At 29.9% G+C, this 24,601-nt stretch overlaps 6 protein-coding genes across 7 annotated transcripts in view; 2 read left to right on the plus strand and 4 right to left on the minus strand.

The window, feature by feature from the left end:
- LOC113521293 (WW domain-binding protein 11) overlaps positions 1 to 209 on the minus strand; it is a 328,701-nt gene extending 328,492 nt beyond the window's left edge. Inside the window, exon 1 of the mRNA XM_026906785.3 lies at positions 200 to 209. The gene's annotated coding sequence lies outside the window, so the exon portion shown is untranslated. The remainder of the gene's footprint in view (positions 1 to 199) is intronic.
- A 166-nt stretch (positions 210 to 375) lies between these two features.
- On the minus strand, positions 376 to 5,530 carry LOC113521225 (microtubule-associated protein 1B). Its single transcript, XM_026906694.3, has 5 exons — positions 5,189 to 5,530; positions 4,374 to 4,865; positions 3,150 to 3,284; positions 2,615 to 2,723; positions 376 to 2,466 (listed from the first exon to the last, which is right to left on the minus strand). Exons 1-5 carry the CDS (start codon positions 5,381 to 5,383, stop codon positions 2,405 to 2,407), a joined length of 993 nt encoding a protein of 330 aa, XP_026762495.2. The 5' UTR covers positions 5,384 to 5,530; the 3' UTR covers positions 376 to 2,404.
- Positions 5,531 to 6,108: 578 nt separating this feature from the next.
- Positions 6,109 to 7,001, plus strand: LOC113521194 (uncharacterized protein C7orf50 homolog). Its single transcript, XM_026906655.3, has one exon. The coding sequence runs from the start codon at positions 6,310 to 6,312 to the stop codon at positions 6,997 to 6,999; it is 690 nt and encodes a 229-aa protein (XP_026762456.2). The 5' UTR covers positions 6,109 to 6,309; the 3' UTR covers positions 7,000 to 7,001.
- LOC113521195 (thioredoxin, mitochondrial) lies at positions 6,997 to 8,081 on the minus strand. Its single transcript, XM_026906656.3, has 2 exons — positions 7,734 to 8,081; positions 6,997 to 7,341 (listed from the first exon to the last, which is right to left on the minus strand). Exons 1-2 carry the CDS (start codon positions 7,916 to 7,918, stop codon positions 7,077 to 7,079), a joined length of 450 nt encoding a protein of 149 aa, XP_026762457.1. The 5' UTR covers positions 7,919 to 8,081; the 3' UTR covers positions 6,997 to 7,076.
- Positions 8,082 to 13,941: 5,860 nt separating this feature from the next.
- Positions 13,942 to 19,991, plus strand: LOC113521161 (eukaryotic translation initiation factor 3 subunit L). The gene is made up of 10 exons (XM_026906594.3): positions 13,942 to 14,112; positions 14,234 to 14,329; positions 14,593 to 14,757; positions 15,260 to 15,483; positions 15,953 to 16,085; positions 17,171 to 17,311; positions 17,737 to 18,024; positions 18,529 to 18,714; positions 19,066 to 19,299; positions 19,808 to 19,991. Exons 1-10 carry the CDS (start codon positions 14,086 to 14,088, stop codon positions 19,940 to 19,942), a joined length of 1,629 nt encoding a protein of 542 aa, XP_026762395.1. The 5' UTR covers positions 13,942 to 14,085; the 3' UTR covers positions 19,943 to 19,991.
- Positions 19,984 to 23,425, minus strand: LOC113521160 (pentatricopeptide repeat-containing protein 1, mitochondrial). 2 transcript variants are annotated; one of them, XM_026906592.3, is made up of 5 exons: positions 23,274 to 23,425; positions 21,663 to 23,119; positions 21,024 to 21,196; positions 20,682 to 20,850; positions 19,984 to 20,244 (listed from the first exon to the last, which is right to left on the minus strand). In XM_026906592.3, the coding sequence occupies exons 1-5, from the start codon at positions 23,290 to 23,292 to the stop codon at positions 20,008 to 20,010; spliced, it is 2,055 nt and encodes a 684-aa protein (XP_026762393.2). In that variant the 5' UTR covers positions 23,293 to 23,425; the 3' UTR covers positions 19,984 to 20,007. The 2 variants fall into 2 exon arrangements, with proteins under 2 accessions (XP_026762393.2, XP_026762392.2); XM_026906591.3 differs by having other exon boundaries at positions 21,663 to 23,410.
- Positions 23,426 to 24,601: the final 1,176 nt, after the last annotated feature.

Below are 24,601 nucleotides of genomic sequence, written 5' to 3' on the forward strand. Positions count from 1 at the left end.
ACTGTCATAACAGATTTGTTTTATTACTCAATTCGAATCTGTAACCATATCTACCATCATCTTTATCCATCCGGATTTTACCATTATTTGAAGTACACCATACATATATGTTATTAATCTAAATAAAATAATCAAACTTGACATGTTTTTTTTTTTTTATTGAAGTTAGTCAGTTAAATATACAAAAACATATAAATAAACATTTAACCTCTATTCTAGCTCATTGTTTTATTATGCACTGTTATTTTGATACAAAGATAAGTGCCAATATTGTATACTAAACATGTCAAGTACAAAAAATAATATATAGCTAATCTATAATAATTCTATATATAGTATATATAATTAAGGTTGAAATAATTAAAATCACAACAATTTATCAATATCACTCTTTATTGATTTTAAAAAAATATTTATATTACACATTCATTATATTTTAGAGCCTATAAAAACAAATAACATTCTCAAGATACATGTCTATAAGTTGGCATCGTAAGCCCGGCTCGCCGCCTCGCAACTGGCGTAGCCGCCATCCCACACTACTCTAATGAATATGAAGCCAAAATATACATTACATCTAATGTACCTATTAATCAATATACGAATTTAATTCATCTATGAGAATCCACACGATGATAAATTCTTATAAAATTTTAGGCCCTAAGTACTGACATATTATAGATAAGAGAACACAAGTAATGGAAACTGAAAGTATTTTAAATTACCTCACCTCGCACTTAATAACAGCGATAATGACGAAGAAACTGTACTAACTTTATAATGGAATATTTCTAGTCAGCATTATGAATCGATTCAATCGTTCTTCAATTACGAAAACGACATTATATCGCACTAAATATCACAAGATTATGTCAAGAATGTACACGTGAGTTGCATAATTAAAGCGATTATTGGTACTATATATTTAAAAAAAATTGTCTTTATCATAGGTAAATTTAAATAAAATAGGTAACAAAGGATGTATCATATATAATTAATTTCGTCAATATATAAATAGTTAAGATATTATTAATGATATATGTATGTAAAAACATTGCACAGCCGATAAATAAATATCATTCGTATTCGTATCTGTATCGAAGCTAATAATTTCCTCTAGATAGCAAAAACGCTCTCACTCATATCCTATTATTATACGATAATAAATTATCTTCAGAGACATTTAGAATTTTAAAATATTCTTTATATAGTAATGTCGGCACTACCCTAAACTTTAATTATTCTTATATCTAAGGTATACAAAATAGGAATCTGCAATAATACAGTAATGTTTACATCTTTTTTGCGATGACGAAAATATGATGCTACAATATTACTATCACTTCTGGAACATAAGATGTTATGTATTAATTTTAACAAAAACAGGTAAATTAGTTACAGGGAATGCACACAGAACATTGAATTCAATTACAGTTCGGACGGAAAATGTCTATATTATAATCTAAATATGCTTTAAAAATGGCGACTGCTTCATATAATAGAATGAAACTACATGTTCACTAATTGCAAGTGATATAGCTTTTATAGCAAACTGCATAATTTATTTTGGTCCAAATTCAGGTCTCACTCATAATTTTCATCATAATAAATCATAACAGAGAGTATTAAAAATTATAGGGTATAATAAACAATATAAGGGAATGAAATACATATTATTTAGTTACCAATGGTATTTCACAGGTGGATGAGGAAAAAATGCACATACATGGAATGAAAGGAAACAAGATACTTATACTACAAGCACCAGAAGATCTTGAATGTTAATTATGGATTTACATTCCTAATCCTTACATATTATGCCTACTACGGGTTAGCTACCTACTGTTACACAACTTATCAATAATATTATGTAACTCGACAAACATTACGAACGTTCGACAGTCTTTAATTAATAACAAAATATTGCAGATTCCCAAAGGTCACGTGAAATTCGGAACACATTACAAATTATGACTCATAACATACACAAAACAAAACATATTATGCTTTATAGTAAACAATCATTAAATTATTAGGAAAACAAGTCAACATGAGCTAGATATAAAATAAAATATGCAACTAAAAACATGGACGTAAATAACCTGAATGTGTATGAACAAAGTTATTAAAACTAATATACTTATATAGACTTTCACACCCTGTAAATCTATGACCCTGAAATAAAATATTTAAATACAATAATAATAAAACAACTAGTAATTTAAATATTACAATAATTGATTAATTATGCTTTGCAAAATTTGAACAAAATTATTGTATGTATAATTTATTATTATAAAGTATCCTATGGATCAAAGTAGTAGTCGTTTTCAGTGGTGTGAATAGCATTGAGCTAGTAACAGGGTAGAGCACCTACATGGACCCTGTGTGAACAACTCACCTCTCACTGATCTTTGCGAGCCTTTTTCTTATTCTTTTTGGATGCTTTGGCATCTGTCCAAGAATCTATAAAAAAAAATTATTAATTTAATTTATATTATTATAAAAAAAAAAATACACTAGTTTTTGGACACTAGTTTTTAGTATATATTATGTTATTGTTAAATAATAACTATTTTTAATATTTATATTATTATATTATCTTAATGTTTACCTCCAAGCTCATCAAAAACTGGTGTGTTCTGTTTATCTTCTTGTTTATCTGATGATTCAGAGTTGTCCACTATGTCAGCTTTGGGATTACTCTTTGTTGCAGCAGCAGACTGAAAAGACAAATATTAAAATTAAGTATCATCCCATTATGTTTACTGTTACTACACATATTCAATTTAATTATCTGTTCAGGAGAACATTATTCTGATGTGTGTTTATTACAATTCCAATACTATTGCAGAGTGTATGTCTAGAAATTAAAGCTGATCATTTAACTTCATCAATTTAGTTCCATAAAATCTAATTTTTACTAATGATATTGGTGTGAACCAGAAATGGAAATTGAAAAATAAATATAAAACAAGGAAGTTTAAAATACTAGAGCTGTGAAGGGCTCACCTTTTTTTAGTAAGCTTTCTTAGTTTTATATTTCAAAAGGAAAAATAGAAGAATATGCCAATTTTGAATTTTGTAAACAATAATATAAAATCCATAACCAATATAAGTGGCCTATACTCCACACTATTGTTTATTACCTCATTGGCCTTCTTCTTGTTTTGTTTCTCTTTATTTTCTTTTTTCTTGTTACTTCTGAGATCCTTCACATCAGTCAGCTCTTCCACACCAACTTCTTCGGCACCACCCAATGCTGCTTGTTCTCGACGCTCAGCCTGCAATTTTTTATTTATATATAAAAATAAAATAATATTAATATAAATTAAAATAATGAATATCAATATATAGTATATTGATATTAAAGTATAAAATTAGTCCTTTTCATACAAAACAAATGCAATTAAAGAAAATTGTAAACAATATCTAGCTTCACATTTCATCTGTGAAAATTAGTGTGTAACTGGTAAGTATGACCAGTCATCTTGAAAAGTTGCATAATAACCAAATCTGTTTATATTATAAAATGTTATCTTTTGTCATCCTTATCATTTCATCCATTGCCTATTACACAATTTAGATATACAAATCTTATGTATTAATCTATATTTTTGTATTTATTTTATTTTTTTATATACAACTTAGAATGGTAATCAATTATTAATTAAAAAAAAAAATATCTCTCAGTGATCAGAGTACCAACTTCCACCAGTTGATAATTTTATTTTTTTTAATACGTTCACGCCGGCGCGGCCCACCGGCGGTACGCACTAGATTGTCTTATCTGGCGGCGCATACCACCAGTGGTACGTATTCAATGATGAAGCGTAGCATCCATTAGAGCGCCGCCTTGCAGCAAAAAAACATTAAAGTCATCCCGGTGTGAACATGTTAAATATCTTTAAACTTGATATTTTTAATTTGACAAGATCATTGACATATTTGTGATTATTTTGTAGTACTCTTAACCATGTTTTTAGTACATATGCTTATTTGCCACCTCAGTGGTATAAAAAAAAAACATAGCTGAAAGCTCCACTCGCATCCTAGGGTGAGCTCAACCCTTTTACAAAATTTTTATACTATTATGGTGGCAAAAAAGCATACAGCACAACTGATGGTAAACAGAGTTGCCATAGGTGATCATTAAGCCCAGTATAGACACCATTTATCTCATTATAAAACTAATCGAGAAATATAGATTCAAGTCCTGTCAGAAAGTAAAATTTTTCAATATAAAATAATATTTTTAAAAATCCAAAATGTGTGGAATTCAATAAATTCTTGAGAATGAAATTCAATTAATCTATTAAGAATTTAAATTAAATAGCCAATAGATGTTTAAAAAGTAACATTTAGAAAAATACCTCTTTAAGAACTCGTTGTAGCTCCTCTACTTGCGCTTGCAATGCACGAGCTGATTCTTCATCGACTTGTGGGCCTTCAGCACTGATAACCTTTATGGTCTCCTCTGGAGCTTCCTCTACAACACTTCGAGCAGCTTCAATATCAGCATCCTTGGTCTTTTTATTTTTTTTTGAAGGACTGTCCTTCTTTTTATCTTTCTCTTTTTCTTCTGGACCCCTCAACTTTTTTTTGTCACTTTTTTTTGGCACTTCCTCCCACACACCCTCATCAAAGTCAGCTGGCTTCTCAAGTTCAGCAACATTCTTATTCTTTTTACCTTTTTTAGCTTCTTCTTTAATTTCCTTCTTCACAGTTTTTGTCTCAGCTGCTTTAGGCTTAGGTTTATCTGCTTCTTTTGATTTCTCCTCCTTCTTCTCCTTGGCAGGAGATTTTTTAGCACTATCAGACTTTGTCTTCACATCATCGCTTGCAGTACGGTTAGGTGAAGACTTCTGTAATATATAAAATATAATAATAATTATAAAAAATATTTAAATTACACAAAATCTTGAGAATAACATTATAGTAAATGGAAATATATTACGGAGTTGAATTAGACGCGTCAGCACTATATAAAAACTAATTACAATAATTTGACATGTGGATTAATATATCAAATTTATGTAAGAGAACCAATTAAATTTGTTTTGTACGAGGGTCCTTAATCTTAGTTTAGTAAGCCCCGGTAAACTACGAGCATATGCTTACAGGTTAAAAATAAAATGAGCGCACTGGCCACAGTGGCGGGCAGGAATAACATATTGTTTTCACTAACCTTGTCCTTGATTTTTCTTTTCTTGTTAGATGACTTCCTATCGTCGACCACTAAAGGTAACTTATCAAATTGCGGTTGTTCCGCTGTATGAAATCCGAACACAAATACGAGAGCTGCGCATACTAAAACAACAGCAACAGCAGCCACAGGGAACAATATCTGTGTATTCGAAGACACTGACTTTAATAGTTCCATCTTTAATGTTATTTCAGAACGGTCTGAATTTTATAGTCCACATACAAAGATGACGATAAGGTATGATAATGTAGTTCAATTTAATTCCGCGATGATAAAAGCAGACACGGAGACATGATGACGCGGCTGTGACGTGCCAAAAATTGCGATTAGTTGGGACTAGGGTGACCAGTCACTAATATGCAAATCAGCAGGATTAACAAGCGTAGTACAAAATTCAACGAATATGTATATTTTTTTATTTGATGTATTAAAAAAATCAACCATATTTTAGACATAAACAGAAAACATAACAAAATGAAAAAATGGTTTACTACAATAACCAATAATAATAAGATCGACCGATTGCCATTAAAAAAAAAGTATTTTCCTATGGACTACAGAGATAATATTTATATTGTATGAATTTATCAAATATTGCTTTATTCTTTTTTCTCTATTTAAAAATGCACCGCCTACGTATTTCTCGGTTTGCCCAATGGTCAACTGGTAAAGAACACCGTCCGGTGTTAAGTCGGCCAAATGTTCATAGAATTTAACTGTGCATTAAAGTTTAAATAAATAATAATTTATTGATGAAAAATAATAAATAAATAAGTGCCATAATTATATAAAAAAAATTAATTTATGCATATTTTTAGTCAATTGCACTAACTTAGACTGTTAAAATTCTCTAATGTAAAATAAATGAGTATAAAAGACTGTCTTCTAAATCAGTAAAATTTTAAAACTATAATTTAAAAAAATAACCTAACCTAACTTCTTAACCTCTATGTCCATGATCAATAAAAACTAGTTTTTCTTAAATCTGCTTATGCCGTAGTCTCTCTCTAAATAAATATCTAATCTAATAGTCACAATAATTTTTATAAAAATTTGCTATATCATAACTTTGCTAAGCATATCTAAGCTTTTAACTAATAAAAATGGGAGCAGCAAACAAAAAAAGACGAAATAACCGTAATAATAAAAAAAATAAGATCAAAAAAGCCAACAAACTTCAAACAACAAATGTTTCGTCTGAAGAGCTAGATAAACAGGAATCTGATATGATCTCACAAGAAGTTTTGGCAACCCCTCAAAAAAGATTTTATGATAATGATTCAGATGATGAACAACAGCCCAAGAAGAAAAAGAAAAAGCAGCACATGATAACAGAAAGCACGGATGCTAACAAAGGTCAAAAAAAGAAATCTATACGTCAAATGAAAAGAGAAAAATATCTAGAGCGCATAGCGGCTGCTGAAGCTGCAAATAAAGAACAACTTAAAGAGCAGTGTCTCAATTATTTATCTCAATGGAAACATGATCAATCTAACTGGAAATTTATGAAAGCAAAACAAATTTGGTTGAACAAGAACAAATTCTCAAGAACCCTTGTGCCAGATGAATCATGGCCTTTATTATTAGAGTATTTGCAGTCCAGTAAGGGTAATATACGTAATGTGCTACTTGATGATGCAAATAAAGTAATTAAGCAAATGGAAGAATGGACAGAGTCACAGGAAAAAAATGATGACAATATTGCTAATACAGATGAAGTAACAGAAGTGAACAAACCTGATGATGTAATATATAAGAGAGCTAGGGATTTAATACAATGTTTACAAGAATAAAACTTATTGCATTTTTATTTTTATTTCAACTACATATTGGTAACAATGAATAATTTATAAATTAAGAGCAAAAAAAGTTAAGCTTTTAGTTCAGCTTTAGACTCCTCAGATGTAAATTGCTCAATCCATTTGCGCAGTTTGTCAGTATCCTGCAAGCCAACTAATCTTTGTTGTACTTTTCCATTTTTTATAGCAACCAGTACAGGTACTGAGCTCACTTCATAGTCGAGGGCTAAGTCTGACTGTTCGTCAATATCAACTTTTGCTAATACAACTTTCCCTTTACTCTCTGAAATAACAGACTCCAAGCGAGGTGTCAAAAGTCTGCAAGGATTGCACCACCTGCAATTATATTTCAAGTGTTTAATTATAGACCTGTTGCAAAGAGTATCTAATGAATAGATTATTAGGACTAAAAATTTATATATGTTATTCTAAATAAGTATTACTATGTATAGAGTCAGTGATATTGGGTTTACATCCTCCAAGTTTACTTTCATGGATAATATTTTGAAACTGCTATCCCAAGGAGCATTGTCTGAATCACTTGTTTTTGAACTTTCAAACAAACCCCCACATAAAATTAAGTTTCATTGATAGTATCATGTCACGGCTTATAATTGCCATTTTACACTATTATAGTGATTACTAATTATTCGATATCTTTATTATTACATTTATAATGTAACTAGGTAGATGGAAATTTCAAAACTAATAAAACTCCCTTTACTTACGTAGCAAAAAAATCGACCACAACTGGTACTTTACTATTGATTACTTTTTCTTTAAAATCATCAATACTTTGGATTTTAACAATATCACCTTTTACCGATGTTACAGAAAATTTTCTCACTAAATGTGAATTCTTATAAATATTGGAATTTCGTATGAACAGATTTGAAATGTTTTTCAAAAACATTTTTGATTTCAGTATGTACTATGTATAAGCGATTATAAAATAAGAATTATATAGTTAATTCTCCTTTTTTGACGGATGGAAAATATTCTAGATCGAAATGAAATAAAAAATAATCTCCGTCGTTCTTTCTTTCACTTTTTGTCTCTTCTGTCAGCTGTCGTCTTTGTCTTTACTGTCAGTAGCGATGCGCGACTTGATTATCCGATTACGATTCAACTGAGCATACAATCGGATTAATCGAATTGTTTTCAAATTATTCGTATACTAATTTTATTCATGCGACTACTATAATTTCATTTATTAAAGTCCGGCCACTCAGAGATTGCGTTTCTGACATCTGTCCATTCGTCATGACTAGTTATGTACCATAAACAACATTAATAATATTTAGTAACGTTATTTATTGTATTAATTATGCATATTTATTTAATTTAATATATATTTTATTATTTTTAATAGGAATCATATTTCAAACACAATATTAATTGTTGATGAATGAATTAAATCGTAATTTCTAAATGTAACGAAGGAAAAGAAAATCAAATTGATGTTTTATTGGAAAATATATATTATGAAACACAGTTTTAAGCCTATTATTTAAATGAAGGCTACGTCAAATTAAAATTTAATCCGGTTCCAATTCGCTTGAGGACTCGCTGTTATCTTCACTAACATGTATTATCATATTATTGTCAATCATAGTATATATACGGATATCGGGGTCAACGTCATCAAATATAATCTTTTTAGACTTTTCAACCACCTTCATCCAGTCACCTCTTGTTACTTTTTCACATACTTTTTTTAAAAGCGTCTTCATCTTTTTTATGTCATACGTTGGAGAAGTATTATGGCGGGCTGCATAATCTTTAATTTAAGCCCAGATTAGCTGTACGGCATTGTACTTACAGTGGCATGGAGGAATTCGGATAATGCGATGACCATACTCCAGAGTCAGCTATCTCATCTATTTCATTTCAGTTATCATTTTTTATCATAAATATAAAGTAGTAACTAATTTTTTATTAATGCATTCCAAAAGAGGGCTTTTTTTTTATTTATTTATACAACTTAGAATGGCAAACAAGCTAACGGCCCACCTGATGGAAAGTGGTAAGTGTTAACGTTAGGCAGGCGGCCGGTTGTATAATTGTAAGCCAAATCCTTTAGTAATATGGATGAAACCATATTACGCCGACCCCAAATAATAACTGAGATAAAGGTAGGAAGATGATGATGATCCATGTTAGAACACTATTATAATACAAAATAGGTTGTAATGAATTGTATTATTTTTTGAAGAATATTAATGTACCAATCTTACTAGAACTAATTATTAATTTTAATTTATTATGGTAGAAGGTACAATTTTTTAAATGAAGTATTTATTTACAACAATATTTACTTTACTATTTATATTATGTACAAACAAATCATCAGCAAACTGTAAAAATCTTATACTATTATTGTTTTTTGTTAAATAGTTATAATTTTACTGGTATATGAGCTATACAATAATAGGGAGATAGTAGAACCTTGCATAGTACCCTTGTAAATATATCTTGGGCCATGTATTAAGTTATTGTATTTAATATACATAGTTCGTTCATATAGAAAGTTAAATATCCATTTACAGACTACCTGGGATGCCAATATCACTAAGAATATAAACCATGATAGAAGGGTCAACATTATCAAAGACAACTTGTATATCCAGAAATACACAAACTGTAAAAGAATGACTATAAAAAAGAATTTTTGGTGTCACCAATAAAGAGATGAAGCTTTCAGTGGCACTATGGTCTTTACGGAAGCCAAATTGTTAAGGAGGTAATAAATTATTCTTTTCTACATAAAAATCTAATCTTGTTTTGAGCATATATTCAAAATGTTTACTAATACAAGATGACATAGAAAATGTAGGAATTGTGATCATAAGGTGACTTGTCTGGTTTTAGTATGGGAATTACACATTATGTTTTCCAAGACAGAGGTATGCACTGATGATTCTATAGTAAATTATAAATATCTGGAAGCAATGTTTTAGCATTACTATGGTAATATCATATAACTTTATGTCATGTCATCTAGTAGTAGTACATCTAGGAGTAGTGTCTTTTCGGGAATGCAGTGACGTTCTAATTCACTAAGTGAAAAGGGTTGAGAGAGGAATTAGTAATCAGAATTTCCAATTTTTCCAAATAAACTGTTCAATGTTTCTTTATTAATTTCTTTTTCAAGAGAGAAAAGATTATCTAAGAAAAATGGTATCCACTCATAATTTTTAGGACAATTATATCGAGGTATGTGTTTGAACTTTTTTATTTAATTCCAAATAATACTTACACGTAATTTTGTATTTTAATTTGTTGTAATTTGTGGGAATCTTTCTTAGCTATCTCTTTTTTCCACCTAAAACTTTTTCCTTATAGCATCAATTTTTTTATAATTTATGTAATTATCAAGTGTGGGATTTTTTCTGTAATTATATCTTGTTGAATCATTTTTTACATTCATCATTCCAACACGGTACCAGTTTTTTAGTCTTGTAATGAGATGTTTTCTTTAATTTGGGTATAGAATTAATTTTGATTTTATTCAATGTATTTATAAATAATTCATAACTATTTAATGGGTTAATATGGTCCAAACTAATGCAATTAAATGCCTTTTCAGATTACGAATACAAACGAGGCCGGTTAGCCTTCGAGTAAATAAAACGGTCAGTGGGGTGACCCATAACATATGCAGCCATAACTATTACAGCCAAAAACCATGTAATGAGCATTTAAATCAACTGATAGCATTACTGGTGTGGGAAGTTTCTGTAATATTTAAGTTTGGTAATTTTAAAACGATCTCTACCATTATTTGGTGGAGGGCAATATGCACATAATATGCATAAATTGCTTTTAAAGTGTTTTTAGTATAATAGCTACAGATTGCATGAAATCATACAAACTACTGAATATTTAAAATCATACTTAATTAGTAAACCTACACTTCCATATCCATTTGTACCATTTTGACTTATAAAATTGTAATTCGACACGTAAAATTTGGAATTCTCTTTCAACCACGTTTTATTCAGCAAGCAAACAACAATATCATTTTCAAGAATGAAGTTAATTAATAAAGGCTTTTTGTTACAAATACTTTGTATATTATACTGAGATATTCTAACAAATGACTTATTCAATTTTATAATTTTCAATTAATGTGTCTTTAATAACTGTGGAAGTCAGAGCCCTGCCATCATTCCCTAAGAAAACAAAAGCGCTAATTAGCCCATTTAAAATATAATTACTTTTAATGATTTTGTTAATAAGTTTTTTATTTTCATCTTGTGAAGTGGGTAATGAGGATTTTACACTGTATGATTTAATATTTGATTTGGATTGACTATTATTATTATTTCGTATCGCAGAAACATTTGTATCATAGCTTTTTGTAATATTATTTAAGTTTACTATTTTTAAAGCAACACTTGTGTATATTTAGCTTTATTAATTTTTTCTTCCATTTTAAACTTTTTAACTGGACAGCCTCTCGAGATAGCAAGGTGCTGACCACCACAGTTAATACTTTATTTGACTGTCTCTGCTTTACAGTCTGAGAAGTGGGAGTCTCCTGCGCATACTAAACATTTTTGTGAAGATTTGCAAAATTTAACTCCATGATTAAATTTAAAATATTTATAGCACTGTAAGAGAAGAGCCACATATTCATGTACTTTATATCTAAATACATCTAGATAGATATAGTCTGATAGACTTCCAGACAGAAACGTTAATCTGACAGACCCAAATGGTTTAACATCACCATCTACTTTTTTTGCAAACCTACTTGCGCAAATTATCTTATATATAGGAGTAAGTTTTTTAAACAACTCTTCGTTACTTGTACTTGTGGAAACAAATCGAAGAACGTCGATGATTTCCACAGGCGCTGCAGGGATATGTGTAGTATAGCTGTGCTTACTGAGAAAGTTCTTATTGTTCAAAAAATAGTTAGCGTAATAGCTTGGAAAAATGTCACTGCGACTTTAGTTGCATTAATGCCATCACGCCCTTAACTTCAATTTTGAAGAAATTAGCCAGTACCAGAGGATTAAGGTTTCCAATTTTTTTTCAAGTAGAATTTGTAATAAATACAGTGTATTCACTACTTACCATTGTATTTTCTGAGAAGATCTGCTTATAGCCCGGTTTTATAAATGGTTTGTAGTAATTTTCCGAAAGAATTTTATATCTCTTTGTAGCTTTTCGGCCCGGAGGCGGGACGTCACCGTTCCCCTCAGGCATGATAATTTATTTATATTCTAAAATAATATGAAATAGGCTATTTATAGCAAATTATACAATTAAACAGTTATTCTTTTAAAAATTTTTCAATTCGCGCCTATTTCTTTCAAAAGCCCGCCAAAAAATCCTTCATACATTTTTTTTTGTAATGGGAAAGAATGTTGCCAATTTAAATTAAGTTAAAGGTATTTCTTTTTTTTAATTATTTAGTAATTAGTAAAATCAGTCGTATACGGAAATTAGTACATCACTAATTTAGTAGTTGAATTACATAATTAGTAATTACTAATTATTCGAGTAACAAAATCGTTTGAATTCACGCATCGCTACTTATCTACTAACATTTTTGTCTTTGATTTTGGCAGCATTCTTGACTTAAAATCGAATTAATGAAATTAATAAAGTGAATTTCAGCGGAGGGTGGTGGAGTTATCTTGTCTGTGTTTGTCTAAACCTTAGTCTTAGCTAGCCTGTTATAAATCGAGAAAAATAGCAAACGATGGTATATCTTTCATCCTCTTTTTACTAATTATATATGCGTAAGAAGAAACTAATTGCATAGTTTAGTAATTTTTGCTTGAAAGAATTGGATATTAATCCAATCATTTAGTCATGCTTACAAACTATTACATTTATAATATTAATAGGATTTTGTTTCATAAAAAAATAAACACCGACTTCGAGCGTCAAAACTATTTAAGAATTAAATTAATAAACCGATTTTGATAAAATTCCTTTGAAACCAATCCGAAAGAATCCAATAATATCCTTTCAGATAAAGAATGACTATCATACATATTGGTTTACAAATGGCGTAATTCTGAGGTAACAAACAAACAAAACCAAATAAAAAACCACCCCTTATTTAGAAGTTGGTTGAATATATTTACAAACAATATAAGTAATATGTTTTTAACTTTATCTAGATAAAAGCTTTAAACTCAGAATTACTTATAAATTTTAATCATCATATATTATTTATTACTGAGCTTTTCCTGTTGTTAGAAAATGTTATACAGCTGTACAACTCTACCAAATTCAGACAAATTACAAAGAATACAACCTGCTTGAATACCTTCTACATAAAATGTAATACGGCTGTATAACCCTACCAAATTCAGATACAATCTGCTTACATACTTTTTACATAAACTGTGTCGAATATATAATCTAGTAATGTATGATTTATAATTGACAAATAATTGACATACCAAACATTTTTTATACACTAGCTTACTATGATTTGTGAAAAATAGCATCTGATGGCGTATCTTTCGTTCCTTTTTTACTAATAATTTTTGCAGAAGAAGAAATAAGGCAATCACATGATTTACAGTTTTTATTTTATTATTCTTTCTTTTTAATTCCTTGTTCTTAAATGACTACAAAGAAATAAAAAAAATACTCAACGAATTCAATGAAGTTTCTTTAATCAACAAAAATATTTACTCTACGTATATATATTTGCCTCCAAATTATTGTCTTCATTTTTCAAGTAGGCATACATTTTGAAGGCATCTTTTTGATCATGATTTTAGTTTAAAGGAAACACTGTCTCCATATTCCTTTATCTCCTCTTTTATAGCAATTATAGCTGAAACATGTTGGTTTAGGAACGTATTCCTAATTTTTGTATTTTTGACGGCGTGTGCGACAGATTTTTGCTCAGTCTGTGGTAGATTCGCTAATAATGTGATAGTCACACTGCTCCATCCCTTGGTTATATACTCTATGTTGGTTATATACTCTTTGTTCTGTGCAATCGTTTTGCATTTATATTCTTATTACAGCTTTTTTTTACATTTGTCAAAAAATAAAAATTATTGTAGCATTGTTACGCATCCATTTTAAATACTTAACAAAATGTATTCTAGTGATGACTACAATGAGGTATACTAAATTATTTCAGTAATATTGAATAAAATAACCTATAATAAAATCATACTTGAGACGTAAGCAAAGTATAAATTATTTAAATGTATTGTTTAATTATATTCTGAACTTATTTCAGGGGGGTTATGAATCTTATGGGGACTATGAACCGCATACCGGAGACCCTCAATATGATCTGGATTATGACCGATCCTACTATAAAATGCCTGATATGGTAAGTTTTAAATTTCCATGCTTAACGTAAGAGTACAAGTTACTTAAACTCCTAGTACACCCATAGTAATACCTTCAAGATGGTTTTAAGAAAACAAAACTATTATTTTATAAATTTGTTATCACAATTAATAAATTTACTTTTTAATATTGGACTATAAATAAATGTAAAACTTTCTTAACACATATGAGTTGAAGAAGGGCATAAGTTTTTTATCCTGATTATTAATGAGTTGCAGTAGCCATATTTTAATTATCTTTCAGGTCAAAAAATTCCTTGTCTATTTCCGGAACATGATTACTGAGGGTGTGACTTATGAGATCTTGAATTTGTATGAGAATACTTTTCCTAAGCTCACTGAGCAATATTTTGAGAGTACTCCATGGCCTGATGAATCTGAAGTTGCACCTATAGTTGATAATGATCATGTAAGTATACAAACTTAAATATTTTTTAATTATAAAATTTTCTAATTAACCTAAATTTATTCTCACTGTCATTTATTCATCTCTTGTTAATATTAGCTAATACAATATGTAGGTATAGTCTTTTCCAATGAAACTCATTGAAAATGTAAACATAAATAATTGACTCAACTGTAATACAACTGTCTGCTTATGTCCATTCGTGGTATTGATTATAAGATATTGTTGTAATACATAAGGTGCTAGTTTTTCTTATATATAAATTATTAATTATGTAGAATGGACTTTTCTAAAAGATGAGTGAAAAGAATTTTAAACAGAGTGAATGTGATTAATGAAAGCAAAGCATGATACCAGTATGATTGAATGTAAAGTATAAAGATGAAGTTGGCATTATAACTTTATAAAAGTAATGTGTTCAAACAAAAATTAAATTTTCCATTTAACAGGTCTACTGTTACATTTATAGATGTTAATTACAATGAATGCTTTATTTACATTATAGGTATTCATGATCTTATATAAAGAGCTATACTACCGCGACATTTATGCTCGCGTGCCTGGTGGTCCTAAGCCTGACCAGCGGTTCCATTCATTCTACAACTACTGTGACCTCTTCAACTACATCTTGTCTGCAGAAACACCAGTGCCTCTTGAATTGCCAGACCAATGGTTGTGGGAGCTGATTGATGAATTTGTTTATCAGTTTCAGTCATTTGCACAATACAGGTATAACAATAATTATAATCAATACTAATAATATAATCACACAGAGAAACAACTTTAAGACAAACTCTAATTATCTTGGCATTTATGAGTATACTTAAAGTTTATACAGAAATAAAGTGCCAAATGTCAGATAATAGCATAATTCTTCTACCAAATTTATATATATATTCTGCAACATTATTACAATAATACAAATATTAATGCAATTAATAAACTTTATTGTTATTTTTATATATGCAGTTATTTAATAAATTTAATATCTTTTTACTTTTTTAAATATAATAAAAATGTCATTTATCATTCAAAAAAAATTTAGAAATAATAAACATTTAAAATTGCTTATTTAAGTTTATTCTCTTTCTTTTGAGCTATTCTTATTCATTTTTGAAAGAATATTAAAAATATATTTTTTAGAAGACTTGTAAATAACAAAGTGTTTAGTGATAACAAATAATTAACTTGTATACAGGTCAAGAACATCCAAGCTGAGCCCAGCAGAGATTGAAGCTTTGAACACAGAAAACAAAGCTTGGAATGTTCTTTGTATCCTCAATGTATTACATTCTTTGGTGGACAAGTCCAACATTAAACGCCAACTGGAGGTAAGATCACACTTATCAATCTCTTAACTCAATACTCAACCTCATTCATATAATCAATATAGCTTGCACTTATATTCTACATCAGTGAGATTGTACAAAACTCATCTGCTTAGGTATCTCTGCCTGACTCTTGTTTTTGCTACTAAATAACTGCATTTTGGTTAGAAAGATGGGATATAACAGTGAAATCACAGATACAATTCTATACTGCATAAGGAAATTTGTGTCTGTAGTCGAGTAATATGAAACTGCTTGAGTGATACAAAAATATTTTTAATATAAATGAAATCTTGTACTGAATATAGCAATTTAAATAAATATGTCATACCATAAAACTACTACCCATAAAAACTAATTTCTAAATCTTCCATTGAAATAGAAACAATTCTAAATGCTACAGTTCAAATCTTGATGGGGGATTTTTAGTAATGGGGTTTAATTTTCACATTACTAATATACATTCTTATCAGGTCGACCTCCATGCGGTTTCCCTTGGAAACTTTTGTGGTTAATTCTAGTGGAATTCGTCACGATGGGCCAATTGACTTGCTTTCATCCTCACCTATTATCCCTCACTGATGCCCTATCAGCGTATACCAATAGCGCAGGTGGGGTTATTATTTCATTATCACCCATTGAAGAAAAAAAATGTAACCTAGATGTATCATTAAATTATACTCAGTTGTTTTTAAAAAATATCCTATTAATATATAAAAAGCCCTTGTCATAATATTTCTTCATGGCGATCTCTAAAACCGCTCAAAAATTTTAATAAAATTTGCTCCTACTTGAGAAAGTATTCTGATAAAAAATGGACCAGTTAAGTGGTGACAGAAGGGCGAAACAACATTTGCCATGTCAGTTAGTTAAATATACTTTTGTTATGCAACTTAGAATGGCAAACAAGCTGACGGCCCACACGATGGAAAGTGGTAACCGTTGCCTATAGACATAAGCAGTACCATGGACATAACATAAAAGCAAATACTGTACAACATAACATATGGAACTACTAAATCAAAGCCTATTTTAAATATGTTTCTGAACTTAATTATTAAACTAATAATTTTATGTTCAATTTGCAGGTGTATGCAACTGGTGGTGACCCTGATTCTGTAGCAGGGGAATTTGGTCGTCATTCGCTTTATAAGATGTTGGGCTACTTCTCATTAGTGGGCCTGTTGCGTTTACACTCTCTGCTTGGTGACTATTACCAGGCCATTAAGGTATATTTTTATTTTAATACAATTTAAACCTTTTTTCTATACTCTGTAGATATAATAAACAGACTCATCATGTCTGTTAATCGAAATGTCTGTGAATTAACAAATAGCTGAATTAAAAAGTTTTTGTATTATTTGATTATGGCGTTATTGCTTTTGTCTGATTTATTTTTAAATGACTATTATCTTTATCAGGGTTGGTTGCTAAATATACAGTTAATTAAAACCCGAATATTTGATGATAAATTTGACTGGTGAATAGTTCTAACATCATTTACCTCTCAATATACACAACTATATGCAAAACCTGAGGTCTAGTGTATATGTGTGTAGAGGGTCTAGAAGACTATCCTACAATTCACATTAAAAAACCTATTAAAAATGAAAAGGTTTGTGATTGTCAATTCATCAAGCTTTTATAACGTCAGGTCTTGGAGAACATTGAGCTGCACAAAAAGTCGCAGTACTCCCATGTGCCAGCGTGCCAGATCTCAACGTCCTACTACGTTGGTTTTGCGTACATGATGATGCGTCGTTATGCGGACGCCATCCGCACCTTATCTTCGGCTCTGCTATACATGCAGCGCACCAAACAGCTGTTCTCTTCACGCTCGTACCAGAACGATCAAATCAATAAGCAGACTGAGCAGATGTACCATCTGTTAGCCATTTGTTTGGTCCTTCATCCACAATGTGTTGACGAGTCCATTCAACAGGTTCGTATTTTAGACTACGGCTACAGAAATCATTATATATTGTATGTTTTATAGCTTTTATATATCCTAACTACCCTACCCTAAATATAAATTTTACATTAATTTTCTAAATGTCGCAGTCAATATGCGTGTCTCGGTCGTTTGTGATTACATTTGATGACTATATTTTGTATAAAGGTATATCATACCAATTTCTCGTCATAGGCGGATGTCGTGTAATAAATAATCAATATATACCAATTATTTAAAAAACACTTTTTAATAATCAGAAATATTTTCATTTAGGGTTAGAACATTTTCTGATAATTCTGTTGTTACCGTACTTAGGACTTTGGTGATAGGCATAACAACAGGAATACTCTCTTACATATTCAGAATCAGAATAAGTTAAAAGAACACCACTTAGTATTTAGAATCAGAATAAGTTAAAAGAACACCACTTAGTATTTTTTATCACAAGATATGTATGTAATTACAATTGTTTAAATTTAAAATATTTTGTAGGTGCTCCGCGAGAAGAACTATCATGAGAAAATGTTCAAGATGCAGTATGGGGACTTGGGTGAATTCGAGAGTTGCTTTACGTTTGCGTGCCCGAAATTCCTGTCGCCTTGCCCCCCGCCCATCGAGCCAGGCTCCAATTATGGCCGTGATGCTGTGAAGCATCAAACCCAAGTCTTTATGGATGAAGTAATAAAGATCACCTATTACTATAAAAATAAATCCATAAAGGAATTACAATGTATATACAAAAAACATAAAATTTGTCAATTATCTTGTACCCGTATAATTCAACTCTACACAGTTTGGGACTAGATAACTTTGTTACATGACCAGTGGTATTTATATTATTTTAAAATAAGATAATAATAGTGTAACTACACATCTGCGTACACACACTGTATATATTGCGTATTTTCAGCGTATGCGTTCTCAAACGTGAATGTGCTGTGTGGAGCCCCACTTATGCAATATAACCTCACCAGTAATATTTTATTTTGCGCTTTATAACTGATGTCTAAATTCTAATCCTTTTCATAGGTCCGCCAACAAAAAATGTTACCAACTATCCGTTCGTACTTGAAGTTGTACACGACCCTGCCCCTCGCCAAGCTGGCTGCCTTCATGTCGGCAGCGCGCGGCGGCGAGCGAGACGCAGCGCGAGAACACGCTGCGCTTGCCATACATCTGTTGTGCTTCAAGCACAAAATGAAGAATGTTGTGTGGACCAAGGGCCCTAGCGGCCTTGATGGAAAATTCCAGAGTGGTTCTGAAGTAAGATTTTGAATTAGCTATTTATGAACCTTATTCAGCTTTTATTCTTCGATATATATCATCCAACCTGTTTTTGTGTATCAAAGAGTGTGTCAATTCAATTTTTTATGATAATAGAGCCAATATAGGATTAAGCGTATTAGACTCGTGCTAATAAGATTTAAACTTGTATTTTTTTTTTTTAACAAAACCTTGAGAGAAGTTAGTGTAAATCTGAAAATGATTTTTTAATGATGATAATGGAAAGTTAGCCCCCGCCTGCGCTATCGGTATACACTGGCGGGGCACCAGTGAGGGATCATTGGTGAAGATGAAAAGGCAGGCCCATGACAAATTCAACATTAGTTATGATAAATTCAACGATAATTCACAATGATTTCCAGGGGGAACTGCCTGGAGGACGACCTACCATAACAAAAATAGATTAAATGCAGACAAAAAACTTATAAATAAAAATTATTATTTTACATATCTTTCCTGATTCCTAAAGAGCTGTTTTTGGTTGCAGTTGGATTTCTATATTGACAATGATATGATTCATATCGCCGATACGAAGGTGGCCCATCGGTACGGAGATTTCTTCATCCGGAAACTTCTCAAATTTGAAGAGCTCAACAGGAAGCTTCATCATTTTAAAATATAATCAGTGTCAAATTACAAATTTCTAAATAATAAAAAAATATATTTAGAAATGATTTGTATTTTATTCTAATTTTTTACTTTATATTCGACATATTTCTTATTTCTTTTATAAAACTTTTTAGGCTCTACAATTTTTATGTTTTGATGTTGAATTGTGTCTGGATAAGATACTTGAAATTGTAACCAAGGATGTTCTGGTTTCAATGCCTCCTCAACATTGAGATCTTTCAACCAATTCTTATAAAACTCTGAAAACTTTTCATAGGATTTTACAAATGTGTCTGATTGTTTATTTTCTTTACTCTGAAAAAAAAATACATTTATATAATCAAGGCTTCAGAAAAGAGGTTAATAATAATTTAATACATGATTAGCTCTATTTAAGTATTGAGCAGAAGTTAAAACTCACTTAAATGTCGACTTATATCAACCATTGAATGCAATAATAAAAGAAACAATTTTGGACATTTGGGATTAACAATTCAGGGGGCCGATGACCCCACCTGATGGAAAGTCTTAACTTCCATATATAAACATGGATGATGCAGAATATAATTTTATAATCTGTGTCTAGGCAGATAATAGACCTAACAATGGTCCTTACCTAGGATATTGCTCTAAGCAGTCATCATCATGATTTAAGTAATTATCATCATTTTGCCTGTAGCCCATATCTATTCAGGTTAGTTAGAAATCTTATAAAATAAACTCCATAAAAATATATCTACTATACTAATTACCTGAATTATACTTGAGCACTTATCATTGAATTCTTCCAAATGTTTAAGGAATATGTCATTTATTTTAACGTTTTCTTCCTTTACAATGTTCATTACATAAACTACATAGCTGAATCTAGCATGTGCAGTGCCATGTCTGAGCAGCGTTCCTAAGATTTCTATGTTGATTCTGGGAAAGAAATTTATTTATTGTAAAAAATAAGTATGTGTACATAGTAATATATGTGCATTGTCATATACAACATTCAATATAAATAAAGTAATAAATATACCCATATTATACTTATCATAAATATATATGTGACAATAATGTATTTAGGTTCATGTGATGAAACAACATACTTTATTTGTGCAGACTTCATTTCATTTAGTAATTTTTCAGCATGCTCTTTCGTTTTACATGCCATAGCTAGTACACCATAAGTCATTATGTTACGTTTTAGCCTTAATTTTTTCTTCAGTGGATATTTTTTTTTCAGAAATTTGTTTTCTTCGTCTATCATATGCTCTATATCCTAAAATAAAATAAAAAAATGTAAAGACACCATGGGTTACATATGTATGTTAGAAGTTTGTAAGGTTTTGGTAATATGTTCTATATTATATGGTTATGGAATACAAACTTATTTCCACATAAATAGAAGTATGAGACACAAGGAAATTTTTAAATAAAATCTTATGCCAAGGCATATAGAACTCTTCCTCTTATAGGAAGCAGGGACCAATAGTGAGTTTATTAGTTGTTATGTTAATATGAGTAAACAAGAGTTTTCGCTCACACCATACTTATCAATTATAAGATTTTGACTCCCTTTTTAAATTCTTGAATAAGTAAGTTAAATAATTTTGAATAAGTTTATAGTTGAAAATTAAATCTTGCTAGTAAACAAGTTTTACTACATGCCCAATTATTAACATATGCCACTAAATCAATGCCCTTTATAATATCTGACCATACATTATCTATACTTGGATACTTACAAATGCACCATCATAATCACATCTCAAACATCTTTTTTTAATTAACATATTGTAAAAATCTATATCTGCTCTAATATCAAAACCCTTCATTGTATCAATTAATTGCATTTCAGCTTCTCTAGACTCTTCAATCAATGGTAGCATTTGTGTAAATATTTTAATATCAGGCGTCACATTTACTTCTTTCATTTCCTTGAGAAAATCTTCCATTCCCCCCAAAACAGCAAATTTTTCTTGTGTTGAACCAATCTCTTGCAATGCCAGTACTTCTTTCATTTGTAACACTTTTGAAAGTAGATTTGGTACTGTCCTTTTCTCTGTTACAGTAGCTGGTTTAGCCAATTTTCCAACAAATTCTAAAGTTATATTCTCATCATCTTTAATAATGGTTATTTGTTTATTATCTGTTACTGGAATTGATTGACTATTTGTTACAGTTTCACCTGAACTAATTACTTTTTCCGCCATGGATCTTATATTACTGCTGCTTTCATTATTAACTGGATTTGTAGATGACACTAGAAGCATTTGCTTACTATTTTGGTTATTAGATAGTGCAGTCTCACCTTTAGACTCAATTTGTAGTGTTACAGGTCTTGTAACATCAATCAAATTTTGAATTATACCTATTAATTCTTCAATATCTTCCTTAGTACCTAAATTACATTCTTTGACACATTTCAACATAAGATTAAATGAATAAATATTAGGTTTCTCTCTGGACTTGAGCATCCTTCTCCAAACTATTAGAGCATGTCTCAATCCCAAATTTTTGTCCGATATACAAGCATGTAAAAGATGGTTATATGTATGAACTCTTATTTTAATTTTTTTTGAAACCATTTCATCAACTATTTTAAATGCTTCAGATATGTCTCCACATCGACCGAATGCTTTAATCATTGAATTATAATTAGTCAAGTTTGGTTCAATTCCTTTTTCAATCATAAGTGAACGTAAATGTCTTGCATTTTTCAAGCCATATGAAGGCCAAGGGCTATTAGCACACGCCACAAACAAACATGTATATGTATCCCCAGTTGGTTTAAGAGCACGTCTTTTCATATCATTGTATAACTTAAATGCTTTTTTAGTAAAACCAACCTCGGCACAAGCCCCAATTAATATATTGTAGATATAATTCTCAGGTTTTACTCTATCTTGAGTTAACATTCTAACTTCCAAAACATCAATAGCTTCCTTCAATCTATTATACTTCAGATACTGCTTAATTAAATCTGCATATTGTTTTATGGTCAATTTTTGTGACTTTAGTGGTAGATTCTGTAAATACTGTTCTTCTTTAATATCACTTTCATCTTGTAATTCATCACTATGTGATGGAGATTTTAATGATAAAGTACCAAATGTGTCTGGATCTTCTAGATACAGGAAATTCTTTTCAGTTTTGTATTCTTTAAGGTTAGAAATTCTTTTTTTCTCTTCTACTACTGGTACTGAAGATGATATAAGATTACAACGAAATACAGTATTATTCCTTACATTTCTCAATAATTTCAAGCAACGAAATGCCATTTTTAATAAGAACTAAGATATTTTACAATTCATTTAAAAATTAGCAAGTCAAATCTGAAAGAAAAATTTACTCACAACACGAATTTAACAACATTTAACAAGAAGAAAAGAACAATGAACGCATGGGTAATTTAATTAACAAAACTTGGTAAAAAGTAATAAATAATGTTTAAGAAGACTAAGTAAAAGATGTGAAAACAAAACATTAGATAAAATATGTCAATTACTAAAGAGTAAATAAGAGACAATAAGAGATATTACAATAAGAACTATTACAGAAAATGCGAAACAAGAAATATAATGAAAACAATAGAGTAATGCAAAAGACACATCAATGTCAAAATCATAGAAAGTAGCAATCTACTCGACAATACTTTAATAACCATCCGGTTATTTATGATGAATAGCTGGCTAAATAGCCAGTTATTTTGTCTTCAGTTATTAAACGAAAAACTTATTATAATCGACCCAATAGCGTAATTCTTAGGGTTTGTTATTAATAAAGATAACTGTCCAGCTACATTACATCGAGTTTGCTCCTCAACACACTAACGTATAAGTTAGATGATATAATTTTGTTTCTTATTATTTTATTCAACGTACTACTTAGTAGTCATAATTATGTTAGGTATATCTCTTAGTAAAACAATGTCTTAACCTTGTCGAAAGTGGTGCTACCTATAAAATGAGTTAAAAAGGTTTTCTTATATCAACCATAATCGAATGGAACAACTCAAAATTTAAATTCATAGATCATAGATGTTGTCTATTTTTGTTGATAAATATAGTATTAAATACTACCTACTAACAGTTATTAGTTTAAATGTGATAATTTTCTCTGGCGATTCATACACAAAATATTTGTCATGATTCTAAATATAGTACTTAAATAAGTGAAAGGTTTCAAGCTTATTTACACGTAAAACATGATATTGTATTTTTTTTTTTTGTTATTTACATTATATTCAGATACAGCATATTTAATTATAACGGCATTTACTTAAAATTAATTACACTTAAAAGTGTAAAACTGATTAGAAATTATTTTGTTCATACTCCCGTCAATTTAGCTTTGAGCATATGTTGTGCAAATTATTGTCCTATTGTACTCTAACATATAGATTATTATATTTTCTGTCTTTTACATTGCCAATCTATACACTTTATAATCTAAGATGATACAATGGATTTTGCAATATCTTATTATTTATTTTTATTAATGCATATTAGGTATATTAATAATATAGTGATGACTATAAAGTTGTTCTTTGGAATAAAAATAAAAAAAAAAAAAAACCAAAATCGCAATATTGGATCATCTAACTTATTTCTTACCGCGGTAAGGATTGAACTGGATGCAATATAGCCGAGATGTTATTTAACTAACAAGTATCGGGTATCAT

The sequence above is a fragment of the Galleria mellonella genome, unplaced genomic scaffold (assembly GCF_026898425.1).
Source record: "Galleria mellonella isolate WM207_F2 unplaced genomic scaffold, CSIRO_AGI_GalMel_v1 utg55, whole genome shotgun sequence".
Classification (NCBI taxonomy): Eukaryota; Metazoa; Arthropoda; class Insecta; order Lepidoptera; family Pyralidae; genus Galleria; species Galleria mellonella.

What these genes read in the sequence shown, in the direction of transcription:
- LOC113521225 (XM_026906694.3), bottom strand. Translation starts at nt 5,383, where the DNA reads ATGGAACTATTAAAGTCAGTGTCTTCGAATACACAGATATTGTTCCCT. An exon ending in TACAACGAGTTCTTAAAGAG is followed by an intron (nt 3,285 to 4,373) that starts GTATTTTTCTAA and finishes AAAAAATTGCAG; the next exon opens with GCTGAGCGTCGAGAACAAGC. An exon ending in ACAAGAAGAAGGCCAATGAG is followed by an intron (nt 2,724 to 3,149) that starts GTAATAAACAAT and finishes TTGTCTTTTCAG; the next exon opens with TCTGCTGCTGCAACAAAGAG.
- LOC113521194 (XM_026906655.3), top strand. Translation starts at nt 6,310, where the DNA reads ATGGGAGCAGCAAACAAAAAAAGACGAAATAACCGTAATAATAAAAAA.
- LOC113521195 (XM_026906656.3), bottom strand. Translation starts at nt 7,918, where the DNA reads ATGTTTTTGAAAAACATTTCAAATCTGTTCATACGAAATTCCAATATT. An exon ending in GTGGTCGATTTTTTTGCTAC is followed by an intron (nt 7,342 to 7,733) that starts GTAAGTAAAGGG and finishes ATATAATTGCAG; the next exon opens with GTGGTGCAATCCTTGCAGAC.
- LOC113521161 (XM_026906594.3), top strand. Translation starts at nt 14,086, where the DNA reads ATGTATTCTAGTGATGACTACAATGAG. An exon ending in ACTATAAAATGCCTGATATG is followed by an intron (nt 14,330 to 14,592) that starts GTAAGTTTTAAA and finishes ATTATCTTTCAG; the next exon opens with GTCAAAAAATTCCTTGTCTA. An exon ending in CAGTCATTTGCACAATACAG is followed by an intron (nt 15,484 to 15,952) that starts GTATAACAATAA and finishes ACTTGTATACAG; the next exon opens with GTCAAGAACATCCAAGCTGA.
- LOC113521160 (XM_026906591.3), bottom strand. Translation starts at nt 23,198, where the DNA reads ATGGCATTTCGTTGCTTGAAATTATTGAGAAATGTAAGGAATAATACT. An exon ending in ATGAAGTCTGCACAAATAAA is followed by an intron (nt 20,851 to 21,023) that starts GTATGTTGTTTC and finishes TTTCTTTCCCAG; the next exon opens with AATCAACATAGAAATCTTAG. An exon ending in AGTGCTCAAGTATAATTCAG is followed by an intron (nt 20,245 to 20,681) that starts GTAATTAGTATA and finishes TTTTTTTTTCAG; the next exon opens with AGTAAAGAAAATAAACAATC.